At 48.7% G+C, this 22,469-nt stretch overlaps 1 protein-coding gene across 1 annotated transcript in view; it reads left to right on the forward strand.

Moving 5' to 3' along the window:
- The window catches only part of HYDIN (HYDIN axonemal central pair apparatus protein), a 399,212-nt gene that overhangs the window by 241,362 nt on the left and 135,381 nt on the right, over positions 1-22,469 (forward strand). The window contains exons 25-26 of the mRNA XM_039503100.1: positions 16,959-17,072; positions 17,362-17,464. Of these exons, the coding sequence (XP_039359034.1) occupies positions 16,959-17,072; positions 17,362-17,464 (217 nt within the window). The remainder of the gene's footprint in view (positions 1-16,958; positions 17,073-17,361; positions 17,465-22,469) is intronic.

Consider the following 22,469-nt stretch of genomic DNA (forward strand, 5'->3'; position numbering starts at 1 on the left):
ACCAGTATAGGGGCACAGCCAGCCACGCACGCTCTCAGTTCCTTCTTACTGCCTGTGATGGTTGCTGGAATGACGCGTCTTGCTTTAGCAAGGCTTCTTCCCGGTTCTTTTTGGACTATAACTTTTAGTTTCTTAGTTTATCATAGTTTAGTGTATATAGTTGTTGTAATTAGTGTTAGTGTACATAGTTAGTCCCTATCGTCGAGGGATGTCTTCGCCCCAGGGGCCAGGCATGCCCTGATCCCCAGGCTTCAAACCTTTTGCTTCCTGTGGCAAACCTATACCTGTGAGCGACCTGCACTCCAGCTGCTTGAAATGCTTGGGGGAAACTCAAGTGAGGGACAAGTGCAAGATCTGTCGGGACTTCAGACCTCTTACTAAAAAAAGACGGAGACATCAGGTTGAAGGCTATCCTGATGGAAGCTGCCCTCAGATCCGCCTCAGAGCCAAGCTTCTCCGATTCGGCACCAAACACTTTGGTGTCAGTGCGAAGCCCTTCCCCAAGCACCAAGCTCTTCCCGGCACCGTTCACCATCTCCACTGCTGAGGAACAAGCACAAAAAGCAGTGCCCTGACAGGGAGCGCTCGCTGGTGCAAAAAACGAACAAGTTGGGGGAAGGAAGCACAATGAGACTTGTCAGGCCACCCTTCCACTCCTGACCTCATGATGGCACTATTGACTCCGTCCAGAGCGTTGAGTCTGGTGCGGGACCCTCCGCCGACATTCGGAAGCCACTGTGGCACCAGCAATCTGACTTTCCCATCAACCCTGGAGGCTTTTCAAGAGGCCAGGGATTTACTGCCTCTCCCGGTTCCCCAAATTCCAATGGGACACCTGCCAGCTCTGATGATCAGAAGCAAGAAGGAGCAAGGAGCACTGAGTTCCTTCCTGGCATTGGGCCTCCTGGCACCCTCCAGAGCAGGGGTGCACAAACTTCCACATCTGGGAATAGAAATTGTATGGTAGGCCATGAACGCTCACAAAATTGGGGTTGGGGTGCAGGAGCAGATCAGGGCTCTGGTTGGGGGTGAGGGCTCCGGGGTGCATGGCTGGTTGCTTCACCCAAACCTTGCTTCCCTGCACCTAAATGCATGGATGCTACATGGCTGAACCCAGAAGAACAGGGCTGTTTGAAACAGGTTTGGCAGGTCTTGCTAAGTAGTTGGAAGCCATCCACCAGGGCTACCTACCTGGCCAAGTGGAAGCACTTCTCAATATGGGCATCTCAATCTCTCCAACTCGATCTTCCCTTCAGTCTGTCTTGTGAATGGCAGGTCAGTGTTCTCCCACGAGACGATGGTATGGTTTCTCAAGGGACTGGAGAGGCTCTGTCCTCAGGTCTGCGAGTGGATCTCCCCATTGGACTTAAACCCGGTTTTGTTGAGACTCACGGGTCCTTCCTTTGAACCATTAGCATTATGCCCCCTGCTGCTTCTCTCTTGGAAGCTTGCGTTCTTGGTGGCAATGACCTGGGCCAAAAGGGTCTCTGAAATCAAAGCCCTTATGTCAGAACCGCCTTATGCAGTGTTCTTCAAGGAAAAGGTCCATCTGCGCCCTCACCTGGCTTTCCTGCCAAAGGAGGTGTCACAATTCCATAGCAATTGGCCATTTTCCTGCCAGTCTTCTTCCCAGTGCCTCACAAGAACTCTGAGGATCAGCATCTTCACTGATTGAATATTAGGCGTGACCTCGCCTTCTATACTGAGAGGACTAAACCCTTCTGCAAATCCATGCAACTCTTCATAGCAATAGCAGAAAGGATGAGAGGGCTTCCTGTATCAGCCCAGAGGGTCTCATCCTGGATAATCACCTGTATTCAGGTTTGCAAGTGGCAGGTGAATGTCCTGCCTCTGGCCATCTTAAATGCTCTCTCCACAAGAGCCCAGGCTTTCTCAGCAGTGTTTCAAGTAAAGGTCCCAATCCAGGACACCTTCAGGCCTGCAACCTGGTCATGGGTACATACCTTCACATCCCACTACGCCATCGCCCAACAGGCCCGGGACAACGCCAGATTCAGGAGCGTGGTATTGCAGTCAACTTGTCCATGAACTCTGAGCCCACCTCCTGGGGTACTGCTTGGGAGTCACCGATCATGGAATGGACATGCGCAACTTGTCCTTTGAGATCCGTTCTTCGTGTTCATTCCACCCCCACAACCACCTGCCCCTCTCTCAGAGTTAGCTGGCAAGAAGGAACTGAGAGGGTGCAGGGCCGGTGGCAGCCCTTATAATGGCACATAAATGCACAACACCAGAGGGTGCTAGAGCTGGCCCGATGGATGCAGCTTAGGGAATAATCTCTGGTAACGGCGCACGCGGCGCGCACGTGCCTAACGAGGAATGGACATGAACAACACAGCGCGAAGAACAGTTACACAGGTTAGTGACCATTCTTTGAAGTGTTTGCTTTCCTTTCAGTCTGCAGAGTAGAGGCAACCCTAGGCTAGAGCACTCTGAGGCATGTGGTGTCATGGAGGCCGTTTGCTCTGCCTAGTGTAGCAGTAATAATGGACAGTGCCTCATTAACGTCATCTGCAGCCGCTCTGTTCTCACAAGAGCAACTGTAACTTCCTCCCCCATGAAAAATCTCCCTAAACGTGAACTCGTGGAAGGATCAGGTAAATAAACCAGACTCGGGTTGAGTACCACCAGGTAGTTTCTGGGGTGAGACTCTTGTAAGTTTGCCACAGTCTGAATGTTAACTAAATCTATGGCCTGATTTTTAGAGGTGGTGAGCACCTGCAGCTGACTGCAATCAATGGCAACTGTGTGTGCTCAGCATCCGGGAGAATCAGGCTGTAGCCCCTGGAGTGTTGCTTCTTTACTCATTTGCCTCCTGCTCTGTCTTTGCTCTGTTTCCTTCCTGCTCCCAATCTTGCTCCCTGTCTTCTCCCCCATCCTTCTACCTTAGGTTATACCTACGGTGCAGTCAGGGCCGTCCAGAGGATTCAGGGGGCCTAGGGCAAAGCGGGGGAGCTGCGGTGCTTGTACTCACCCGGCAGCAGTCCGGGTCTTCGGCGGCAGGGGGCCCCTCAGTCACTCCGGGTCTTCGGCGGCATTGCAGCAGCAGGGGGCCCCTCAGTCGCTCCGGGTCTTCAGCGGCATTTCGGCGGCGGGGGGCCCCTCAGTCGCTCCGGGTCTTTGGCGGCATTTCGGTGGCAGGGGGTCCCTCAGTTGCTCTGCATCTTCAGCAGCACTGAAGGGGCTCCCACCGCCAAAATGCCACCAAAGACCCAGACCGCCTCCGGCAAATTGCCCCTCTTGCCCCCCCCCCACCCGGGTGGCCCTCGGTGCAATCAGAGGTGGCCCTGCAGCATGAGCATGGATCTAGATAGCTCCAGCAACAACAGAAGCAAAGCCAGGGCAGCATGGCCTGTACAAGCCCACCCAGGCTCATGGGTGGGCTTGTACAGGCCAAGTACTTGAGTGCTAGCCCATGCTACAGCCAGTGCTGCTGCAGCTGCGCCGCTATTGTTATCCAAGCCAGCTGGACCAGAGCTAGCTTGGGTATGTTACAGTGCAATAGTCACCCCTCTGACTGCAGTGTAAACATAGCTAAGTGTTTCGTTCCTTGCCCCAGGCCTGCTTTGTGCCGTCTCTCATGCTACCCTTAGGCTTGGAACAGTTATCCTGCTCTTGATCACCAAGCCTCTTTACTCCGCCTCCTGGAAAACCACCTTTCCATACAAAACCTCCTCCTCTCTCTTGATTATTAACCTATCCACCCACCCATCATCTTTTCTGAACTGTCCTCCTATGTCTTGGTTTCACCTAGTGTGGATCAGGGCAAGTCCAGCATACTCACCTGAGTCCCCTGAATTCAATGGGATTGTTTCTGTGAATAAGGGTTTGTAGGATCAGACCCACAGACCACAAACCCTTATGTTGCAGGATGTTTTACTTAGTCGTGCTAAAGTGGGAAGTAAATGAATTGTGCTGAATACCTGACCTTTAGCCATAAGTAAACTTAAGGTTAAATTAATAATGTACATGGGGCTTCAGGGGGTATATAAATCACAGTAAGAACTGAATTTGGCCCTAAATCTGTCTGTTATACCTGCTGCTGAGTAGAACTCGACTTATTCTGAACAAGGTATCAGCTCTGGATATCAGAATGTGCACTGGGACTATGTTGTAGGACCTGCTTAGTTCACTTCAGAGCCTGACCCTAAAGAGTATATTGCATTTAATGCTCCTGGTTTTTTCTTCATGGTTTTTTTTTTAATTATTATTTTCCTGCCTTCTCTGTCAATTATAAACATTAAACAATCCTGTCAAAATGAGTGTCCTGCTCGGAAGATGTTGCTAGCCAAGTCTGACAAGTGATGTCACAACTCCACCAGCTGGGTAGCCTACGCCAGACAGTGTGGCTGTGGAGACCCCTTCTGGGGCTTTAGCAGAACTGGCTGATATAAACATAGAGGATAAAAGATGGTGTAACATTCCCTGGCTTCGAGACATGGGGTATGGCTGCTGCAATCGAGGTGTGATTGCAGCTCGTGTAGAGCTAGCTTTAAACTTGCTGGCTCGGCTCCTGGAGCAGCAACGCTGCAGCAGCACAGGCTTCAATGCAGGGGAGCTGCCTGAATAATTACCCAGGGTTCCAGGTGGGCTTGTACAGCCTGCACTGAAGCCTGTGCTGCCACACTTCGCTGCTCTGGCGCCAGAGCTAGCTAGCTTGGGTACGTCTATTCCAGCTGCAGACACAGCTCGTGATTGCAGTGCAGATGTAGACCTAGTGGTTCTTATTTCAGCTCCCCCCCTCTCTTGCTGCACTGTTCCCAAGATGCACCACCGCAGAGGGGGAGGATCAGTAACCCAGCCCCAAATAGCATAGCAGTATCCCAAGCCCCTTATAGAGGTGTTTTTTTAAGAATAGTTGTCCTGCAATCTCAGTCCAATTGCAATGTGGCTCAGTTGTTAGACACGCTGCTACGTCTGTACTCTTGAGCCTGGTTCTGTGAGATGCAGAGGGTCCTTCACCTCTCATTGACGTCATGGGGACCTAAGGATACCCACCACTTCACAGAATGGGGCTTACAGCCAAGCAGTTTAGCATGTGCTTAGGTCCATCTTATTTAGCAAAGCACTTGCATCTGTGCTTAGCTTTAAGCACATGTATAAGTCACATTCATAAGTCAACTGAAGTTAAGCACATGCTTAGGTGATCTGCTGAAGAGGGCTGGTTCATTGAATTGGTGCCTGAGAGAATTAGGCCCCACTGAAGTCAGCAGGTGCTTTGCCACTGATTTCAAGAGAATAGGAGCCACCCCTACTCATTCTCTGATGACCTGTTCCTGTGCTTGAATGCAGTGATCTAGCCTATTATCCAGGGCCCAATGCTGAGAGACACAACACTCGCAGTGGAAATTGAGGTGGCTCAACACCTGTCAGGATTGGGCCTGTTGTGAATTATACTAAAGACCTGGCATGAGAAATGTATGCAGTTAAATAGCCGATGTCCAGATCTCTGATGTGAACTGTGCTATTCAGACACATCACTCACTCTGTTATCATTTATAGAAATTAATACCACCAGATATCTGTAGGAGTGATTTGAAGTAATTGATACTATTGTAATTGGTGCTGATTACTTTAAATAACATCCTCCCAGTTATGGATTGCTTTATTTCTAACAAAAGACATTACATTGTATTTATTGTATTTATTATTGGAGTCATGATCATTTGTTTGGATGAAGACTGATTTAGAAGCACCTCTTTTCCCAGGAGCTGGGCGGGAATTACTTCTCACGGCATTACCATTAGTCTGTAATTTCATTGGGTCAGGTAACTGATATGTGAAGCACAAGGAAGGAAGATAACTGAATGGGTCAGATTCTCCTATTGATTACCCCGGTGTAAATCCAGAGTAACTCCATTAAAGTCCATGGAAATTTGTAGAGATGATGCGAAACTCCTGGGCACAATGTAAAGTTTCTGAGGGGCAGGTGACTGCCTCATGCCTTGCCTCTGGAGGAACAGGAGTAGAGTCAGGAGTGCCAGGGCAGCAGCTAGCGAGCGCCTCGGGGTGTGTCTCATGGCAGCCGGCTCCATGGGCAGGGGCTGGCTGGAGTGGCGGTATCACCGGCCAGTGCTGTGCTCCTTCAGGGGAGAGGCAAAAGCATGTCAAAGGCGCAGATTGGAGCTGCGCTGCCCGGCCTGCCTGGGGAGCGCCTGGCTGTGCAGAGGGGCCCAGCTCGGGAAGCAGGGCAGGAAGGGCTGCTTGGCAGCCAGCCACTGCCCCAGCTCCCACAGCATGGAGAGCCAGGGGCCCAAGCAGGCTGTGCACCCCGCCCTTTGAAAACCTCTGCTAAATGGAGCGCAGAAATCTGGGGGGGGTACATTACCCCACATGCCTCCCCACATGTCATCACTGTTCCCACAATACCTGTGGTTTGACCAAATGGCAGCCCAAAGGGAAGCATCTAAAGGATTTAAACACCATTGGGGCTGAGGAATTGTAGAGTGATCTAAAGGGGGTTTAATGAGGAGAAATGGGATGGAACTGAGTGAAGGGTTATTTGGCATTTGCGAGCAGTGAGATTTCTTAGACTTTGGAAAAGCTTCTTAACAGAAATGGTGGTGGCTCAATTTCTTGAATCATGTGAAACTGCACCAGATAAAGCATTTGAAAACGTAGTCTAAGGACCCTTGAGGAATGAACTGAATGACCTAACTGACCTTCCTCTGATTGCTGTCATTGGAAATGGAGGTACAGATGAAGCCTGGTTTTCAGAAGAGCTGACCACCTGTGTCTCCTGGACTTCAGCCAGAGTTGTGGATGCTCAAGGCGGCTGAAAACCAAACCCATAATACATAACCCTGCTTAAATGTAGTCAGGAATTTTTCTTGTAAATGTGGAACCAAAGGTGTTCCATTTCTTTTCAACAGCAACATTCTGAGTCCCTGCTCCTATCCCAATCTTTCTGCATTTCCAGAAAAGAACGAAACCAAAATACTCCCCCAAGGTGACATTTTGACTAAAATAAGTCTCTCTCAACACTGCTTTCTAACCGCTAGTTAACTGATACTCAGTCACAATGAAATATCCACGGGACTGCTCATTGCATTCACATTAACACCAAATCTGCCAATTAATTCCAGCAAATAGAAAACTGATGAAGGAAACCTAAAATCTCACTGCAGTGCTGCTGCTGCTCTTTTCTTCCTCTCCACGGTCTGGTTTGAATTTCAATGCATGGTTCAGTAAACACACAAATCTTATCTTAACAAAGGAATTAAATATTCTTTATGGTCGGAAACTTGGCACAGTACTTTCCCCCCTGTGAATGGGGGAGGGAGAAGTAAAAGTTTCTTAATGTTTATATTTGCAACCCAGCAGATTCTTATTGATTGTTTTTATGTAAACAGGAGCTGAAAATATTATAAGGAAGTGGAGACTGTTGAGCCAAAACTACTGCTGCTTAGATAGTATCTAATTCTGTTTCAGTGCTGGCTCCCCCTTGACAAATAACAAATGGGTGATCTTTTGTGTCTTGCTGATCTAACCTTTCGGAGTTCTATACAGAATTGTTCTTGAACCCCATAATAAAATGTGTGTGTTGGTTTCATTAAAGTTACAGTGCAGCCTGGAAAAGCCTGTTTCAGTCCTAAAGTTTGTAGGTGTTGATGTAACGTTATCCTCTCCAGTGCCCTGCTTGCCTGTGAAATCGCACACCAGGCAGCCTAGAATGTAGGAAGTCTAGAGGTCTGTCTTAAAGTCCTGTCAACCTAAAAATCACCCCTCTCTCCCAGCGAATCAAATCACAGGCAGGGATTCTGTGCTTTACAGAACCAATCGATATGATCCCTGTGAGTGCTAGGAAATTACTCCTGCTGGTCAGCTATCTTATGCATTGTTGCATGACAGATTGGTGATGGTGGAAGGTAGCACTGGAGAGAATCAACTTTTAGTGTGCCACCTGGCATAGAACATCATATGGAGCTGTTATACCAAGGGATGTCATTGTAAGACCATCATTTGCACTAGAAATAACTTGATAAGGGATAAAGTCTCTTGCATTCATTTGGTTTCTGTGTTTTCAGTGATTGCATAATCGATGTGCAATCCATGACTGTATAAACCCGCTGCTTCCCAGGCTGGTCGTTGTGTGCTCCATGCTTGTGCAAACAAGCCTTGTGCATCTTAGTGCTTGTGCAAACTCTCCCTATTGTGCCTGCCAGTGTGTGCTCTGGGCTTGCCTCAGTCCTGCCTGCCATACATCGTGTATTCCCATTATCTTTATATTTTTATTGATCCTGCATTGTAAGTTCTGATTTACAGAGAAAGAAATTACTGTAAAAATCAAGTATTTTCCAGGCACTCCTCTTCTTCCCTTCAGTGCTGGTGAAGGCAACAAACAGAATCACCTGAAATACTGGGCCAGCTCTACAGTGGAGCACATTCCCACCCAGGGCATGTCTACGCTGCAAGCCAGAGGTGTGACATACCCGAGCCAGCTTTGATCCAGCTGGTGCTGCGCTGCCACTAGATCAAAGCTAGCTCAAGGGTGTCTACACGTGCTGCAGTTACACTCCTGATGGCAGTGTAGATGGACCCACAGTGAGTCCATAACACAGCTTCCTCCCTTGCTCCAGTGATGGCAGCAAATTCTTAAGTGACACACAGGCTGCAGGCATCCCCTTGCCATCTTGCAAACTCTTGGAATTTTATCACAAGTCTTTCAGTACTTGGTGTTGGTCGTAAGGGCCAAGCTGCTGGAGCCACATCATTACAAAAGAAATCTCAGCTTTTATTTAAAAAAACAAAGTGTGACTTGTGCTTGAAAATGTGAAGCAAATACGACCTAAAGGCCAGAAACCGGAAGACAGAGAAAGGACCTCCCATTTATTATTTTTAAAAGTCCCATAATTTTAAAACCAAGCATGTGATTTTTGAAAGCTTGGGGTTGGCAATACCAAACTGAATTATAGTAGATGAGAAGCTGGATATGAGTTAGCAGTGTGCCCTTGTTGCCAAGAAGGCTAACGGCATATTGGGCTGTATTAGTAGGAGCATTGCCAGCAGATGGAGGGAAGTGATTATTCCCCTCTATTTGGCACTGGTGAGGCCACATCTGGAGTATTGCGTCCAGTTTTGGGCCCTCCAATACAGAAAGAATGCTGACAAATTGGAGAGAATGCAGCAGAGGACAACAAAAATGATCAGGGGGCTGGGGCACATGACTTGAGGAGAGGCTGAGAGAACTGGACTTGCTTAGTCTGCAGAAGAGAAGAGTGAGGGGGGATTTGATAGCAGCCTTCAACTACCTGAAGGGAGGTGCCAAAGAGGATGGAGCTCGGCTGTTCTCAGTGGTAGCAGATGACAGAACGAAGGAGCAATGGTCTCAAGTTGCAATGGGGGAGGTCTAGGTTGCATATTAGAAAACACTATTTCACTAGGAGGGTGGTGAAGAACTGGAATGGGTTACCTAGGGAGGTGGTAGAATCTCCTTCCTTAGAGGTTTTTAAGGTCAGGCTTGACAAAGCCCTGGCTGGGATGATTTAGTTGGGGATTGGTCCTGCTTTGAGCAGGGGGTTGGACTAGATACCTCCTGAGGTCCCTTCCAACCCTGATATTCTATGATTCTATGATATGGATGCATGATGATTGGGGGGAGAGATAGCTCAGTGGTTTGAGCATTGTTTCCCCCTCACCCAACCCAGGGTTATGAGTTCAGTCCTTGAGGGGGCCATTTGGGGATTGGCCCTGCTTTGAGCTTGGGGGGATTAGATGATCTCTTGAGGTCCCTTCCAACCCTAATAATCTATGATATTTTCTGTTTATTATCTATCACTTTCTTAATGATTCCCAACATTCTGTTCTCTTTTTTGACTGCTGCTGCACATTGAGTAGATGTTTTCAGTGAACTATCCACAATGACTCCAAGATCATAGAATCAATCATAGAATATCAGGGTTGGACGGGACCTCAGGAGGTATCTAGTCCAACCCCCTGCTCAAAGCAGGGCCAATCCCCAACTAAATCATCCCAGCCAGGGCTTTGTCAAGCCTGACCTTAAAAACCTCTAAGGAAGGAGAGTCCACCACCTCCCTAGGTAACCCATTCCAGTGCTTCACCACCCTCCTAGTGAAAAAGTTTTTCCTAATATCCAACCTAAACCTCCCCCACTGCAACTAGAGACCATTACTCTTTGTTCTGTCATCTGGTATCACTGAGAACAGTGCAAGATCGCTTTCTTGAGTGGTAACAGCTAATTTCCCCATCATTTTATATGTATAGTTGGGATTATGTTTTTCCATGTGCATTACTTTGCATTTATCAACATAGAATTTCATCTGCCATTTTGTTGCCCAGTCACCCAATTTTGTGAGATCCTTTTGTAGCTCTTCACAGTCTCCCTGGGATGTAACAATCTTGGGTAGTTTTGTAGAATCTGCAAATTTTGCCACCTCACTGTTTACCCCTTTTTCCAGATCATTTATGAATATGTTAACTAGGACTGGGGAGGGATAGCTCCAGGGTTTAAGCATTAGTCTGCTAAACCCAGGCTTGTGAGTTCAAGGCTTGAGGGGGCCATTTAGGGATCTGGGGTAAAAATCTGTCAGGGATGGTACTTGGTCCCTTTCAAGGTCCCTTCCATTTCTGTGAGATAGGTATATCTCCATATTATTATAGTACAGACTCCTGAGGGGAAACCACTATTTACCTCTCTCCATTTTGAAAACTGACCATTTATTACTACCCTTTGTTTCCTATCTTTTAACCAGTTACCAATCCATGAGAGGACCTTCCCTCATACCATGACAGCTTACTTTCCTTAAGAGCCTTTGGTGAGGGACCTCGTTAAAGGCTTTCTGAAAATCTAAGTACACTATATCCACTGGATCCCTCTTGTCCACATGCTTGTTGACCCTCTCAAAGAATTCTAATAGATTGGAGAGGCATGATTTCCTTTTACAAAAACCATGTTGACTTTTCCCCAACAAATTATGTTCATCTATGTGTCTGACAATTTTGTTCTTTACTGTAGTTTCAACCAGTTTGCCTGGTACTGAAGTCAGGCTTACTGGCCTGTAATTGCTGGGATCACCTCTGGAGCCCTTTTTAAAAATTGGCATCACATTAGCTATCCTCCAGTCATCTGGTACCGAAGCTGATTTAAATGATAGGTTACAGACTAGAGTTAGTAGTTCTGCAATTTCACATTTGAGTTCTTTCAAAACTCTTGGATGATACCATCTGGTCCTGGTGACTTATTACTGTTTAGGTTATCAATTTGTTCCAAAATCTCCTAATGACACCTCAATCTGGGAGTGCCTCAGATTTGTCACCTAAAAAGAATGGCTCAGGTTTGGGAATCTCTCTCACATCCTCAGCCATGAAGAGTGACGCAAAGAATTCATTTAGTTTCTTCACAATAGCCTTATCGTCCTTGAGTGCTCCTTTAGCATCTCGATCGTTCATTGGCTCCACTGGTTGCTTAGCAGGCTTCCTGCTTCTGATATACTTAAAAATGGTTTTGCTATTACTTTGAGTCTTTGACTAGCAGTACTTCAAATTCTTTTTTGGCCTTTCTAATTATATTTTTACACTTCATTTGCCAGTGTTTATGCTCCTTTCTATTTTCCTCACTAGGATTTAACTTCCACTTTTTAAAGGATGCCTTTTTGCCTCTAATTGCTTCTTTTACTTTGTTGTTTAGCCATAGTGGCACTTTTTTGATTCTCTAACTATGTTTTTTAATTTGGGATGTACATTTAAGTTGAGCCTCTATTATGGTGTCTTTAAAAAGTTTCCATGCAGCTTTCAGGGATTTCACTTTTGGTGCTGTACCTTTTAATTTCTGTTTAACTTCCTCACTTTTGTGTAGTTCCACTCTCTGAAATTAAATGCTACAGTGTTGGGCTGCTGTGGTGTTTCCCCAGCCACAGGGTTGTTAAATTTAATTATATTATGGTCACTATTACCAAGCAGTCCAGCTATAAAGACTTCTTGGACCAGATCCTGTGCTCCGCTTAGGACTAAATCTAGAATTGCCTCTCCTCTTGTGGGTTCCAGGACTAGCTGCTCCAAGAAGCAATCATTTAAAGGTATCCAGAAACTTTATCTCTGCATCCTGTCCTGAGGTGACATGTACCCAGTCAATATGGGGATAGTTGAAATCCCCAATTATTATTATTGAGTTTTTTTATTTTTATAGCCTCTCTAATCTCCCTGAGCATTTCACAGTCACTATCACCATCACCATCCTGGTCAGGTGGTCGGTAATATATCCGTACTGCTATATTCTACTTATTAGAGCATGGAATTACTATCCATAGAGATTCTGTGGTACAGTTTGGTTCATTTAAAATTTTTTACTTCTTTTGATTCTATGCTTTCTTTGACATCTAGTGCCACTCCCACCCCAGCATGACCTGTTCTGTCCTTCCGATATATTTTGTACCCTAGTATTACTGTGTCCCATTGATTATCCTCATTCCACCAAGTTTCTGTGATGCCTATTATCTCAATATCCTCATTTAATATGAGACACTCTAGTTTCACTCATCCTATTATTTACACTTCTAGCATTTGTATATAAGCACTTTAACAACTTGTCACTTTTTAGCTGTCTGCCATTACATGATGTAATTGCATGGGCCTCTCTTTCATTTGACATACTTGTGTGCTACCATTGCTTCATTGCTGTTGGTACTCCAGCTAATGCAGGTGTATCTACACATGCTTCAGTCACTCCGCCTGGGTGCAGTGTACCCTAATCTATTTGCCCAAGGTCTCTGGCAGAGTAGGGACTTGACCCTGGGTGGCTGGAATCCCAGGCTAGCACATTAGCCTCTGGACTAGCCTTCCTTTCCTCTGCTCTTCTCCAGCCCTGCTCCAGAAGGACGATTTATCACTGTGACGCTGGACAATTGAAGGTGTGAGGCACAAAGGGAAATAAGGGGAACGATCAGATGAGGAGCTTAGGGGGTGCCTCCGTGAAGCCAACTCTGATGGAGTTTGGAGGAGATGAGCCACTGTTAAGTCCATTCCCTACTTCCTCCCCTCTTTTTTGGGCCATCTCCTGCAGTTCCTACGTAGGCAAAACTCCCATTAATTTCAGTGGGAGAGTTGCCTATGGAGTGATTGAGGAGTCTGGAATTTCATGTTGGTTTTTCTCCACCTTGTGTCCCCTCCCAGCCCTTTTACGTTTCTAAAACAGCAATTGCCTTTTGTTTCAACCCTATGGAGTTTATTGTCTTACCTGTGAGTAATAAGGTTTCCTATGGCCGCTGTCAGTTCCGTGAGGATGATCTCACTCCCATATTTTAAGTGTTTCACTTCTTGTTGTTCATTTTTTTTCCTCTGGTAAAAGTCTCTTAGTGGTTTTGTGCTTCTCCTTAGCAGAAGCTCCCAGTCATAGCTTCCAGCGTGGCATCCCACAGGACTTCCACTTTAGGATGAAAGATATTGTTATTATCTAGGCCCTGTGGTCCAATGAAGTTCTTTAAGCTGTTCTATAAACCTGGGCGTAATTTAATAAGTGACTATAGATTTTCCATCTCGGGGGCTTTACTCTTCTCATGAGTTGCTATTAACTGCAGTGTTTATCACAAGAGGCTACTCGATAGAAGGCAGTATATCTAGCACTGTGCGTATAACCAAAAGAGATGGCCAAAATGTTCTGGCCTAGGTGGCTGATGTGGGGCCCCTGGGCCCAGATCCTCAAAGACATTTAGGCTCCTCACCTCCATGGAAATCAAAGAATGAAATCAGTGGAACCAAGAGGAGATGAGACGCTAGCTGAGCACATGGGGAGGGGAAGGATTCACAGTCATTTCTGGGCCCTCTGGACTGCAGTTCAGAAATGTTCACACTTTTTGTTCTCTCTCATGAGAGTTCATATGAGCGAAGTTTTAAGATGAGAAATGTTCAGCAGCAGCACATTTCAGACAGGGGCATCATTTGCTATGGATTAAGGGGTGCAGTTCCCCCCCACCCCAACCTAGGTTTGCCCCACTGTCCCCAATTTTTGTCTATATGCTCCACTTCTCCCTCGACCCAAATTTTTGTGGGATATCATTTAATCACATGTAATGTTCTATATGCTGACACAACTTTGCTCCCTGCCAGAATTTTTCTGAAATAACAACCCTGATTTCAAGCCTGAAGCCAAGATTCGGTCAGTTAAGGGAATAAAAGATCATTTTATGGCTAAATGAAACTTGTTTCAGGTGGAAATGTAAATGACTGGCAAAGGACATGTCAGCCAATGAGGAAATGGAAACAGCACCATGCAACTTTGGGAACGAGGCACAAAGCTCAACTAGCAAATGCCAAGTATTGACTAGCTGATGAAAGGTCAAAGTTTCAAAAGTACCTAAGTGATTTAGGAGATGAAATCCCATTTTCAAAAGTGACTTAGGCACTTAGGAGCCTAAATTTCATTGAGAGTCTATGGGACCTAGGCTCCCGGGGCCAGATTTTCAAAGTTATTTGGGCACCTAAGGAATAAATCCCTCTGGGTGTCTGTCTGCATCTTTTTTAAATTTAGCCCTAAATTCCGTTTTCAAGAGTGACACAGGCACCTAAGATTACAAATACAGTCAAATACAGACAGTCCCCGACTTATGCAAGCATTCCGTTCTGGAGCGCCTTGCGTAACTCAAATTTTGTGTAAGTTGGAAACTATACCCGACCATTACACAAAAAAATCAAACGAAATAAACCCACCTCATATTTCTAGCTTTCGGAACTTTTTCCCTAAATGCGGATTTGCATAAGTCGGCTTTGCGTAACCCAGGGGGCGTCTGTAAGGAATTTGTGGATATTAACCTAGAAGGACCAAAGCTTACTCTCAAAGCCAGTTCGTATTGCTGCTGCTATGTTTGCTCCTCACTTACGCTAGTCAGCAGCATATGTAGTTGTAAAGCTGTCACTGGAAGCTCTGAGCCTTTTCTAACATTAGATTCCCCCCCCAGGGAATTTCCCATCATCACTACAGCAGATATAGCACAGTGGTGGTTTGCTGTAGTGTAAACAAGGCTCTGGGGGATGCTGCTCTTTTTCAGCTGTCTACACGTGCTCTGAGCAGAGCTAGGTGATGTGGTTGGAAGGCCATTGGTGCCCGCAGTATGTCTACACTAGAGTTCAGATCATTGCTACTACCGGGGGACCGGTACCTGTGGCAGCTATGATGGGCGTTTCAGGGATAAAAGGCTAGTGTAGATGCAGCCAGAAAGACCTGTCAGAAAGAAATTCTCACCCTTTCAAAGGCCACTGGCCTCCAGATAGAAGAAAGTTACAGCAAGTGGGTGTGACTAATTGGAGCTATTTATACATAGACTGCGGTGCAATGCCACTGAGATCCTTAGACGTGCTTAGCCTTGCCACATAGAGATTTAGCTGTGATGCACATGTGTGATTTGGGTGAGTGACTGGCTGTAGCGTTCTTTGGGATGCAATGCTCTAGCTGGAAGGTGACTCCTCTGTGATGACACACACACCTCTTTCCTCCACAGGTATAGTTTCATTGCACAGAAACTGCACTGTCTCTCATTTTTCAGCATAGCCCTTTTTTTGGGTGAGGCAAGAGAATCTCTTTAACGTGCCCTCCTCCCCTCTTTTCCCATCACATCACTGCCCCGCGATACATCAGGATCTTTCCCCCTTAGTTCTTTGCTCCAATGAAATGCAAAGACACCAACATCAGCCTGTAACGGGGTGCAGACTCACCACAGCGGCGCCTCCTGCTGGCTGGTTTGGGAATTAGCTCTTTCAGCGGTACGCCTTCGCTAGTGGTGTCTTGCTCACTGTTACTCTCGTGGGCTCCACTGTCCTCACAGTCAGACCCACGTCACTCCCAGCCTGCGGCGTCTGCTTCTGGACACTGCCCTCCGGCTGCGCCCACTCTCTCATTCCGGGGACCAGCAGCTTCTGGATCTGTCACTCACCTCAGTGGCTCACTGCAGTCCTCAGTCTAGCCCCCTCCTCCAAGGGTAAAGTGCAGTCTGGCTTAGCCACTCTCATCACTGGCAAGTCGGGGGAAAGAGGGGAGGCCAGGCCCACCACTCCAGGCCCCAAGCCAGGGACCCTCTAGCTGCAGGCACTTACTGCCCTCCTCCAACTCTCCTCCACTACCTACTTCCCCGGGCCACTTCCCCGTCACCCCAGCACCTTCTCTGCCCCTTTGTGTCAGGGTCCCAGTCTGGCAGTCATCAACCCAGAGCTCTCCCATCCTCTGCTGGCCCGGCCCTGCCCTGCCCAGCTCAGCTCTGCTCTATCTTAGGTGCTTCTCTAAGAGCCAGTTCTTCTCCACTTGGCCCTGCAGCCTTTTTATAGGGCCCAGCCTGGCCATGATTGGCTGCTTTCAAGCCACCACTTGATTGGCTCCCAATAGGCCCTTCCAGGACACGGCCACACTGTATCTGCATGGAAAGTGGTCTCTCTGTGAGATGCAGCATGACCTGCCCTCCTCTTTACAGCCTAAAATACTCAGATGTTGTCCATTAGCTACTCATACTCGGTTCCCGCAGCAGCTGGGAGCAGTGACAGTTGAGCAGTTTCATGCATAGGGTGTGTCTGCACTGCAATCCGAACAGTATTCATAGGTACACCTGAGTGAGCATTGATCAAAGGAGCTCCGTGAAAATAGTAATGTTGTCATGGTAGCATGGGCTAGCTGTCCAAGTATGGACCCGGGTCCTGGGTGGGATTGTACTCGAGTAGCTAGCCCAGGCTGCCACAGCTACACTGTGTTTAGCCAGCAGGCTCAGTCCAGGCTAGCTGTGATATGCCTGCGTATGCAGCAATCATGCCTCCTGATTGCCAGGTAGATGTACCCATAGAGACATCAGCACCCGACCTGGGACCTCACCCTGCCAAGTTCTGGAGTGGTTGCATGGAGAGGATGGACGGGCTAGCTTTGGGAATTTCAAATCAATATTTTCCCCCTCGGGTGCAGGCATTTTCACAGTATGCTCATGTTTAAACCTAATTTCATTTTCAAGGTTCAGCCCCGGAGGACATAAGTCCATCATTGATCGCGAACCAACAAATGAGCAGAAAACTCAGCAGGAGTCCCAGGCAGCCTCAGAACAAACTGACAGCAACATTTCTGTGAGGTTTGTACAGAAATCGTCAGACCTCAAGAGTCTGATTCTGTAGGGGACCCATTCCACCACAGCCATCCCGTCTGTGAGCTGTCAGCTGCATTTCAATGAGTGTGACCAGGGCCATCCTAGAGGATCTGGCTGTCACAGATGGCCTTTCCCAGCAACTCAGTGGGACTTGTGCTCTTCCCAGTTAGATTTCTCACTAGTGTGGACTGCAGGAGATAAACATCTATTGGATACGTGGCAAAATTGCAAAGCTCTGGTGACTTATTCCTTTTCTCTCCGAATGTTTCACCAGAAACTCCAGAGAGATGGATGTGGAGAAACATGCTAATGGGATGAGTGAAGAGGAGACCCAATGCAAAGAGCCGCTGGACAGAAATGATTCCTCAGAAATAAAGGTAGCAATTCCTCTAGCCCTATTGCCTGGATCCCATGAAGTCCGAGTCATTCACCTGCTTGACCTGCTCACTCCAGCAGAATCATACTAGTCCCCTTCCCTACCTTTAAACCTTCCAAATTGCTGGCAGTTGTGTAACTTGGTAGGTCATACATCTCGGGTGGGATTTGCAAACACACACTGCATCGCTCTAACTCTGCTGTTCACGGAGGTCTCTGGCAGTAAAACTCCCATTAACTTTAACGGGAGCTAAATTAGGCTGACACTAAGCACTTTGAAAAATCACACCCGTCTTCTCCACTGAGCTAATTCTCACCCAGCACTAGGCTCGGCCTGCATTTACATGCTAACTTCAAAAGCAGTTACTGACTCTCTCCCTAATTTACACAAGTAGCTTCTAACTTCCTAGTCTTTTCTAATGCAATCTGCACTGAGGACTGACCTACAAACACCCCACACCTGCTCAAACCCAGCTAGAACTGCCTGCTGATGGAGTTGCTACCTTCTTCCTGTATCTCTTAATCCATGGGGGACGGTGACAAGGAAAGTCAACAGGTACTTGTGTGAAATGATGCTTTGGAGAGAGAGTCACAAAGTCTGTCATTTGCTAAATTCTTATGCATGACTTTGAAAATTCTCTTCAGTTCTCTGACCTTTAGCCTTGGTTCTTTAGACATTGACGTTAATGTTTATCAGAATTGCCTCCTAGTTCTGTATCCCACTGAAAAGATGTTAATGGAACATTAACATGAAAGGAAGGCAGTATTTCCTAGTGGGTAGATCACAGGACTCAGGAGACCTGGGTTCTATTCCCAGCTGTGCCAGTGGCCTGCTGGGTGACTTTGAGCAAGTCATTTCCCCTCTTGTGCGTTGGTTTCCCCACCTGTAAAATGGGGGTAGTGCTACTGACTTCCTTTGTTTTGAGGTAGAATGATGAAAAATAGTGGCAAAGAGCTGGGTATTATCATTATGACGTTGTGAAGCACACAGAATTCAAGAGGTGGCAAAGTTAAGTTTGCAGTATGTTCTAGTTAAGGGTTGCCAGGTGGTCACTGATAAGAATTTAACTATCATAACGGAGTATTCACTCTGGAAATTTTCTCTTGACTGGGAAAAATGGTGCTCAGTGACCATAAATACATTGTGAGCCGCGTTTTCAAATACAGGCCTGTAGTGTATTCAGCATTGTCTGCTTCGTTGCATAACGCTGACAGACCCCTGTCAGCGGCAGGCAGGATTGAACTTGGGACCTCTGGAGCTTGGTACACGAGCTGAAAGCCAGCGGGCTGTTAGCTAAGGCTGTAGCTAACTCATTTAATTCTCTCTCGCTAAGTGGTCTCGGTGCCACTAGATGGGACAGAACACCACAGCCAGGAGGTGTGTGGGTTACAGTTGCACAGGTGAACCAGGTAAATGCATATATTAGTAGCTAAGTATGGACCTAACTACGCCTCTTGCTTCAAGTAGCCGGGCTGGACTCACCCCTGCGGCGCCTCCTGCTGGTGACTCCGGGAATTAGCTCTGTCCAGCGCTGGAGCGCCCTCTGCAGGCCGGTGATCCGCCTGTCTTCTGGTCCCCCATGTCCCTTCCTGGACCTGGTGCCCTTTCACATGGGGTGCTGCCCCCTGGCAGTAACCCCTTTCTCTTAGGGTCTCCCCTCCTTAGGGAACCCCCACCCTCTATCCCCACCTTGCCTCAGTATATGGCTACTGTCAGTCATTGTCTAGCCCCACATCCTGGGGCAGACTGCAGTATCAGCCTACTCATCACTGGCAAGGAGGGTTTGGACCTGCTGCCTTGGCCTACCCCTGGGCTGCTCTCTGCAACCCCCAGTACCTGTTAGCCCAATACTAGGCCGCAGCCTGGGGCTTTCCAGGCTGGAGCTCCCCAGCTCCTCAGCCTCTCCCCAGCCCTGCTCCACTCAGGTATCCAGTCTCTAGCTCCCTGCAGCCAGGCCCATCTCCCTCTGAAGGCAGAGAGAGACTGTCTGGGCTACTGTCTTCCCTGGCCTTCTTATAAGGCCCTGTTCAGTTTGGGGTGTGGCCCCAGCTGCAGCCACTTCCCCAATCAGCCCAGCCTAAAGGCTGCTTTCTCCCACCACAGCCCCTTCCCAGGGCTGTTTTTAACCCCTTCAGGGCCAGAGCAGGGGTCCACCCTGCTACACACCCCCCACCTCAAGAACCCCTCCACCGGGGGGGGGGGGGGTGCTCTACCGGCCCAGCTTTCTCCTCAGCTGGGCCCGCAGATAATCCCTTTCTGCTCACAGGCTCTCCAGCGCTTGGAGCAGCCTGCCTCCTTCCTCCATTGTCTGGGTCCCCACCGTAGACCTCCCTAGTCCTGCGTGGGTCCCCACTTCCGTTTGGGTCCCCACATCAGCCCTCCCGGCCCTTGTGTGGGTTCCCTGATTAAGGTGGGGCCTCTCTGCCCCAGCCCCTTTCTCTCTAGGGGCCTCAGTCTGGACTACCCCTTCCTGGCAGCTAGTCCCAGACTGAGCCTTAGTTTCAGGCACTCCCCCTCTCTGCCTCAGGGGGCAATGCCTCTTTATGTGGCCCTTGGTATGGCAGTGGAAGCACCCTTGGCGCCTTCCCCCTGCCACGGCCCCAGTCCTGGTTGTGTGGGCCCTAGTCCTTTCTTCTGGGCTGGCCCGGGCCTTGGGAGCTCCATGAGGGCACACTCTCTTCAGGTGTCCCTGCTCCCCACAAGCCCACCAAGTTGGGGGCCCCCCTGTTACTCTCACAGGGGGAGCCTTGTCTGGGTGAGGCCTCTCTGCACCAACCCAGTAGGGGCACTCCCTTCTCCAGTGTCCCCGTTGCCCGCAGGCAAAACAGTCTTTAGGCCCTGGCCCTGGCCTCCAGCCCAAGGTGCCTGGCCCCCGTTGAGGTTCATGTGCCCGCCCCCACAGCAGCTGAAGCAGCCCTGCCTGCTGCTCGGCGAGCCGGGCCACACAGGCTCTCCAATAATAGTCTCTCGTCTTCTCCACCATTTTATCTCTCAGTCCTTCAATGTGGCACAAACTGCCTAGTCTCTCAAGTCTCTGCTCCAGGCAATAGTCCTCAGTCCTTGCCCTGACCCCTTGTATCGGGGCGGACTGCTATGCCCGCATTCTCCACCACGTGTAGATGGGTCGGACTCACCCCTGCGGCGCCTCCTGCTGGTGACTCCGGGAATTAGCTCTGTTCCAGCACTGGAGCGCCCTCTGCAGGCCGGTGATCTGCCTGTCCTCTGGCCCCCTGTGTCCCTCCCTGGACCCGGTGCCCTTTTACATGGGGGTGCTGCCCCCTGGCAGTAACCCCTTTTCTCTCAGGGCTTCCCCTTCTCAGGGAACCCCCACCCTCTATCCCTACCTTGCCTCAGTATATGGCTACTGTCAGTCATTGTCTAGCCCCACATCCTGGGGCAGACTGCAGTATCAGCCTACTCATCACTGGCAAGGAGGGTTTGGACCTGCTGCCTTGGCCTACCCCTGGGCTGCCCTCTGCAACCCCCAGTACCTGTTAGCCCAATACTAGGCTGCAGCCTGGGGCTTTCCAGGCTGGAGCTCCCCAGCTCCTCAGCCTCTCCCCAGCCCTGCTTCACTCAGGTATTCAGTCTCTAGCTCCTTGCAGCCAGGCCCTTCTCTCTCTGAAGGCAGAGTGAGACTGTCTGGGCTTCTGGCTTCCCTGGCCTTCTTATAAGGCCCTGTTCAGTTTGGGGCATGGCCCCAGCTGCAGCCACTTCCCCAATCAGCCCAGCCTAAAGGCTGCTTTCTCCCGCCACAGCCCCTTCCCAGGGCTGTTTTTAACCCCTTCAGGGCCGTAGCAGGGGTCCACCCTGCTACACTTCATTTGCACATCTGTTGTGTGCAGACACTTTTCTGAACCTGGGTCTGGGCCTTTGCCTTTTGATGAGATGTCCCTATGTATGTGCAATACAATAATGTATGCAGCAGGCGTGCTATGTTCAGAGACAGACCCAGCCAGGAGCAAAAGGCTGCAGTGTTCATTGTGAAAAGGAAGGGATGGGCTCAAGATTGGGAGTGGCAGTTTGATTTCCCTAGCTCAGTGGCTCTCAACCTTTCCAGACAACTGTACCCCAAGTTTCACCTCACTTAAAAATGACTTGCTCACAAAATCAGGCATAAAAATACAAACGCGTAACAGCACACTATTACTGACAAGTTGCTGACTTTCTCATTTTGACCATCGGGGCCGGCTCCAGCGTTTTTGCTGCCCCAAGCGGCGCAAAAAAAAAGCCACAATCGGCAGCAGCTCTACCACCATCGCTTCATTCTTTGGCGGCAGGTCCTTCCCTCTGAGAGGGACTGAGGGACCTGCCACTGAATTTCCACCGAAGAGCCGGACGTACCGCCCCTCTCTGTTGGCTGCCCCAAGCACTTGCTTGCTGCACTGGTGCCTGGAGCCGGCCCTGTTGACCATTGTGATACAGCATGGCCAGAGGGCAGCAGGAGAGGGTTAGAAGGGAGCCTTATTCCCTGTAAGGGGAAGAAAGTTTGCTATAGATTAACTAGAGCACCTGACGCCAATTAGAGTACCTGACGCCAATTAGAGCACCTGCAGTCAGTCACATGATAAAAAAAACCCTGCTTCAATCAGACAGTGTGGGAGTTGGAGCAGAAAGGATTGGTGTTGGAGCAGAAAACAGCTGGGAGGAGTTGGAGCAGAAAGGATTGGTGTTGGAGCAGAGAACAGTTGGGAGGAGTTGGAGCAGAAAGGATTGGTGTTGGAGCAGAGAACAGCTGGGAGGAGTTGGAGCAGAAAGGATTGGTGTTGGAGCAGAGAACAGTTTGGAGGAGTTGGAGCAGAAAGGATTGGTGTTGGAGCAGAGAACAGCTGGGAAGAGTTGGAGCAGAAAGGATTGGTGTTGGAGCAGAGAACAGTTTGGAGGAGTTGGAGCAGAAAGGATTGGTGTTGGAGCAGAGAACAGCTGGGAGGAGTTGGAGCAGAAAGGATTGGTGTTGGAGCAGAGAACAGCTGGGAAGAGTTGGAGCAGAAAGGATTGGTGTTGGA

Source organism: Mauremys reevesii, linkage group 16, assembly GCF_016161935.1.
Source record: "Mauremys reevesii isolate NIE-2019 linkage group 16, ASM1616193v1, whole genome shotgun sequence".
In the NCBI taxonomy this organism is placed as follows: domain Eukaryota; kingdom Metazoa; phylum Chordata; order Testudines; family Geoemydidae; genus Mauremys; species Mauremys reevesii.